At 34.8% G+C, this 6,592-nt stretch overlaps 1 protein-coding gene across 1 annotated transcript; it reads right to left on the reverse strand.

Moving 5' to 3' along the window:
- Window positions 1-5,517: 5,517 nt before the first annotated feature.
- On the reverse strand, window positions 5,518-6,294 carry LOC145098058 (uncharacterized). The gene is made up of 2 exons (XM_079035738.1): window positions 6,277-6,294; window positions 5,518-6,204 (listed from the first exon to the last, which is right to left on the reverse strand). The coding sequence occupies exons 1-2, from the start codon at window positions 6,292-6,294 to the stop codon at window positions 5,518-5,520; spliced, it is 705 nt and encodes a 234-aa protein (XP_078891864.1).
- Window positions 6,295-6,592: the final 298 nt, after the last annotated feature.

Below are 6,592 nucleotides of genomic sequence, written 5' to 3' on the forward strand. Positions count from 1 at the left end.
TCTGGTCTCGTTTTCAAAATTGTCTTCCAACACGTTTTCTTTCAACATACTTTTAACATACATAAATGTTTCGTTAATTGTTAAACTCTAAATTGCTGTCTCTTTTAGTCTTTTTAACCTAAGAAGGACATATCTTACGTGTTTCTTTTTTACTTACTTTATTCGGAAATAAACTATGTAACGAAAAAGGTTTTAGTGGAAGATGATTTTGAAGCCCAGATAACTGATTTAGGGCTAGCCTACCTTGTGGGGGCCGTGATTCCAAAAATAGTTCATTTGAAAACGGTGATTTGGGCGAATTCGGTAACGTGGCCCCCAAGTATTCATCTACCATGGTTGCTTCAATGAAAGGTGATGTTTATGGTTTTGGAATTGTACTTTTGGAACTTGTAACTGGGTAGAAACCGCTCGAGGTAAATAACGGAGAGGAAGGAGGGTATAAAGGTCATTTGGTGGAGTGGGTGAATCGGCTTATGGGGTCGGGTAAAACGTAAAAGTAAGGACGTGATTGATAAATGTATACGTGGAAAAGGGCATGACGATGAGATTTTGCAATTTTTAAGGATCGTTTGTAGTGGTAAGGAGTTAACAAAAAAAGGTTTTAGACTTTTAGTGGACGAAGACTTTAAACCTTACAAGATCGGTGGTTTTGTTGGTGTCTTTTTTTCAACAACACCCATAAATTAAAAACAAAAGCTAGCAACATAGAAAGGACACACTAGTTAAGAATTGGGTTTTTCAGCCCTCCAATCCAACTCTTCCTAACTTTAGAGTTTCTAACACAAAACCAATTAAAAGAAAATGCTACTATATTATTGAAAAGAAAATCCTTCTTATACTTGTTTTGGCGAAAAATCAAAACATTCCACTAAATCCAAAGAACCCAAATAACTGTCATACATACCAAGTCCAAAATCAATCGCTTCAAACAAGCTATGGGTAAAACAAGCTACAGGTAGGTATCAATCCACTCTGTCGCAGACAAGAAACAATCAAAAAGCAGAAGCTGTATTTCCACCCAATTCACAATCTGTGACTAGATCTGACAACAGGGCCGGTCCTAGAGGGTGGGCAAGCTGGGCGACCGTCCAGGGCCTCGCCAAATCTCGGGGCCCCAAATGGTGATTAATATATATATATATATATATATATATATATATATATATATATATATATATATATATATATATATATATATATATATATATATATATATATATATATATATATATATATATATATATATATAGTTTTAAAATGATAAATACTATACGTATCCCAAAAATAACCAAAGGTGCTTGTAGTTCATTTGGTTTGAAGCGCAGGAATAGTTATGGTTGTTGATCCGTGTTAGAACCTCACTTCTCCCAAAAGAGATACTTTTTTTATATATGTTAACATAACTAAATGTTAAGGCCCCTCTAAAAAACGTGGAGCCACTGGGAAGAAATCACCCACATCAAAAATTGTTATTGTTGAAATTCTATGTGTGTAAACATATCATTTTTTTTTTCTCAAAAGTGCACTCTACAAATATATCCTATTAAAACTTTCAATTCAACAATAAAATTTCCTATTACGTTATACAAATTCAAATGGAAAAATCATAAAAAATAATGAAGTGAATATTATTAGTTGATGTCGATAGCTTCCGAAATGAGATGAGATTAAATTCTGATTCAACAACAAAACATTATTTTTTTTGTGAACCTTTGCGCGTGGTTGATTTAATCAATTAGATTATGCTAGGTTTAGGTTTTCTTCTATAATGTGATTTTTACGAGATATTTTTATTTTATTTTGTTTTATTGTATTAATTTTATCTTTTATACGATTAGTATTTAATACAACACGCGATGCAACGGAGAACTCATTTGCAAAGTGGACTACAATTTATAAAAATAAAGTTTCACTCCAAACAATTATGTATGAGGGAGTAAATAATAATTAAGTAATTATATTAATAAAAATGGAAACTATAAAAACAAAGTTTGTAAGCGATCAAAGACAATTTCAAAATATTGTATTAAGTTTTTAAATTTAACAAAATTTTCCGAAGTGCGGCAGTGAAGGGCCTCAAATTTTATTTTGCCCCGGGCCTCAAATCGTCTTGGACCGACACTGTCTGACAAGCGAGAGAACACTTGAAGAACAAATGATTAACATCATCACTACAAAGCGGGCACAATGTTTTTGAAACCATCGTGTATACTATAAGAGTTTTGTCTTCAACCATGCAAAACCCTAATAATGGGATTAGATTTGGCCATTTGGGTGTCTTAATTGCCCCAATCTGTTCATGTTGGCTATGAACTATTCCTCGTTGATTTTACAAGGGCTTAACCGTTTGATTGCTAGAACGGATCCATCCCACAACATTGCTCTGTAACAAACCCAAGTTCTTGTTATAATTAGACTCCACATCTCAACATGACAGGACTCGCCCCTCAAATTAACATTTATAAAAAGATAAAAGAAATTTAAAAAAAAAAAAGATAAATGAGTCATTTTATATTGGTCAGGACTAACTTGTACTTTTTTTTAAAGGGATAATGTCACTGTAGCACATGGAACTTTTAACATTTGGCTAATTTGGTCCTTAAAGTTTTTTTTTTGGTACATTAGACCAGTAAACTCGTAATTGACCTTTTAATTACACAATTTTAGAAGGTTTCCCGGTTACAATGCTTATGTGGCACGTTGATGTGTCCAATAAGCTTACGTGGGAAGCTTATGTGTCGAAGTAGTCCAGTTGTCGATATAGGCTTATTAATTGAAACCCTCATTCGGACCTCCTTTCAATCTTTACTTACCCTTCTCTGAAAAGTCAAAGACTTCTCCCTCCCCGACTATTTCCATCCTGAAGAAGAATGTCTTCAAGCTCATCGACGTCAAGGCATCAGCTACAAGTCACTCATGTTCAGTCGCAAGAAGGGGTAAAGGTTTGTGATTGTGTCGTTCCAGCTAAAGAACGAACATGTTGGAAGATAACAAACCCTGGGAGGCGATTCTGGAATTGTCAAAACAGTATGGTAGGTCCCGATTCTCTTGATTTTGATAAGTTAGTATTTTATGGTTTGATGTGTTGTTTCTTTCTGTAAAGACGATAATGGTGTATTTGTATTTTGTTTCATCTGTTAAAAACCCTAATTTTATTTCCTTTCTTGACGATCACTGTGAATAAAACCCATTTCGCTCGTACATTAAAGGTAGTTGATTTGTGATTGTCAGTCAAACCCTAATTTTATTGGCTTTTTATAGACTAGGTTGAGGAAATGTAGCTTCTTTGAATGGAAAGATGAAGAACATGCAGACGGGTACTACAAAAACCTGCTATATTCTCTGAAGCAGAAACTGGATGCCAAAGATGAAATGTCTGAGATGAACAGATTGAGGAGAATGATTGCTGAAGTGGAGTTTCTGTTGTCACAAGAGCAGTATAAGGTGGCAAAGAGTGAGAAAGAAGTTCATGATGCAAGGAAGGCAATAGGCAGGTACAGGATGATAGTTGCCCTGTTGTTTGCTTGCTTGGCCCTATGTGTTTTGAAGTTAGGGGGGTCAATGTAGTTAGTTTGGTTGGTTAGTGTAAGCTTTTGTTTTTTTGGGATCCCTTGTATTTTTTGTAAAGGCAGACTAGAAAGTCAGTTCCATAAGGGGCATTTTGTATGTATTGAAGCTGGTTTTAGTTATAAGTTGGGGTTATCAACCTTAATGTGTTGATGTTGTAAGGTGGTAAGTCCCTAATGAAAAGGGCATATGATAAGTAATGTAAAAAAAACATTCAAAGTCCCAATTGTAGGGCATTTTGTATAATCAGATGATGTTTATCAAACATATGCATGGTCTATATTCCCAACAAATATATTTAATTAGGAAGTGGTCCATGTGGAAGTACACTATGTGTATGGGGACCATTTGTAGTCAGTGAGTGTTTTAATAATGAAAAAATGGGACCTGTAAAGCCATTAAAAAACCATATCCGGGGCCATATAAAACATCCCCATGCATGCACATTATTCCAATTTTTTCCATGCATAAATATTCAAAGCCAAATGTCATGATTTTACTTAAAATGGTAACATACTTTCATACTTCATGTCATACATAAATAAATGACCAACATACCCTTTTCGGTCATACATAAATAAATGACCAACATACCCTTTTCTGTCATACATACTTAAATGACCAAATTACCCTTTTCTTGCATACATAAATGAATGACCAAAATACCCTTTTCTGTCATACATACTTAAATGACCAAATTACCCTTTTCTGTCATACATACTTAAATGACCAAATTACCCTTTTCTGTCATACATACTTCAATGACCAAATTACCCTTTTCTTTCATACATAAATGAATGACCTACATACCCTTATCTGTCATCAATAAATAAATGACCAAATTACCCTTTTCTGTCATAAATACTTAAATGACCAAATTACCCTTTTTCTTTCATACATACTTAAATGACCAAAATACCCTTTAATGTCACACATACTTAAATATAAATTACCAACATCCTATTACATAAACTTTAAATATAAATTACCATCATCCTATTACATAAACTTTAAATCCAATTTACCATCATCCCATTACATAAACTTTAAACACAAATTACAATAAACACTAATCAATTACAAGAGCTTTTCCCTTCGAATTTCCTGGATCATCAACACCACCAATTGTTTTGCCTAATTTCAGCTTCAGTATTCTCTCTGACTTTCTTCTCCTTATCCTCTTCAAAATATCTGAAATTGGCCTAACACAAACCTGCTGAACTTGGGTAACAGGAGCAACCTCCTGAACATTACCATTATCCACTTGGGCATTAGGATTAACTTTATCAACCTCCTAAACATTTACATTATCAACTTGGATAACAGGATCAACCTCCTCAGTCTCCTCATCTTGAACAACTTGCTCAACCACAACAGCTTCCTCAACCATATCAGCTTCCTCACCCATAACACCCTCATCACCTTCATAACATCTAGGTGGAGTAAATTGCATATAATGACTAAAATCCCCTGCACTACTAGATTCAACATCAGTAGGAGCAACTTGCATATCATTTTGAGTAGTATCCATCTCAATTGGAGTCATTTCAACCTCTTCATGTTGTTGTGGTTCACTTGTACTACCCTACATGGCATGATATAATTATGTTAGTAACAAATTATATGTAATTAATCTTATATTTTAAATTGTTTTACCTGTGCTGCATTTTCGTTCACACATACTTTTTGTTTCTTCTGTTTCTTCACATTTAACTTTTGGGGCCTTCTCTGTGGACAAGTGGCCTTGTTGTGACCTATCTCCTTACAAATACTACATCTGATTTTCTTTCCAGCCTTAGAAACCCTGTGTGTTCCTGTATTCTCTATAGTGGATTTCTTCCTCTTAGTAGTTGGCCTACCAAGCATCCTTCTATTAATAGGAGGCAATGGTGGAGTATAGTTTGTCTCTGGCCACATGTCACTGCTATTCATGGGAGCAATTCTGTAATTTTATGCCTTCCTAAATGTGGTTGTGCTAAACATGCTGTCTACATATGCTTCTACATCCCTATTAAGAAAGGATATGCTAGCTACAGAATGAGCACATCCATATCCATTCAATTGCCACAACCTATATGAGCATGTTTTTCTTTCTAAGTCCACCTCATATGCATCTATTGCTCCCCTTACCTTAAATTGGTTTAATCCACTTGGTAGTACCTGATAATGCATTTGAGCTTTTTTAAGCAAATTCACCTTATCCCTTATCTCTGGACAAATATGATTTCCCCATTGTTGTCCCTTTAATTTCATGTTGTAGATTCTGTCCATCATGTATAATCTTATCTCCTCTAACATGGTTATTATGGGCTTATTCCTAGCATCTACTATTACAACATTAAAACTTTCTGAGAACCCATTTTCAACTGCATCACAACACCTTCTAGTTTGAAAGAAAGCTCTAGACCATGTTTTAGGATCTTTCTCCATGAGATATTGATGGGCATCTGGGTTCAATGTCTCAATTTCTTTCATCACAACTTTAAAAGCATGCTCAGTTATGGCTTTAGATGCTCTCCAAAACAAGGTATGATATATGGCACTAGTAAATCTCTTCTGCAAATTCTGGCAAATATGTCTAGCACACTGCCTGTGGTCTACATATGGCAGCAACTCTTTAACAGCCTCTATCAAACCCTGTAGTAGTAAAAAGGTTTAATTCAGATAGTCTAAAATTAACATAAATGCATTACTATGTAAAATACTAACCTTATGTTGGTCTGACATTAAACTGAAACCATTGCCTAAATTCTAGTGTAGATCATCAATGAGAAGCTCTAGAAACCACTTCCAACTCTGCTTGTTCTCCACATTAACCACTGCCCAAGCAATAGGATATATCTTGTCATTTGCATCCCTCCCAATAGCACAAAGCAATTCTCCCTTACAAACACCTTTAAGAAAACATCCATCAAGACCAATTACCCTTCTACACCCTTCAATCCAACCTTGTTTAACTCCTTGAAAACAACAATAGAACTTGCTAAAATATTTCTTTCCATCTGGACCATCCTCCATATCTAGT

The sequence above is a fragment of the Lactuca serriola genome, chromosome 4 (assembly GCF_051521515.1).
Source record: "Lactuca serriola cultivar US96UC23 chromosome 4, Lser_US96UC23_V15, whole genome shotgun sequence".
In the NCBI taxonomy this organism is placed as follows: Eukaryota; Viridiplantae; Streptophyta; class Magnoliopsida; order Asterales; family Asteraceae; genus Lactuca; species Lactuca serriola.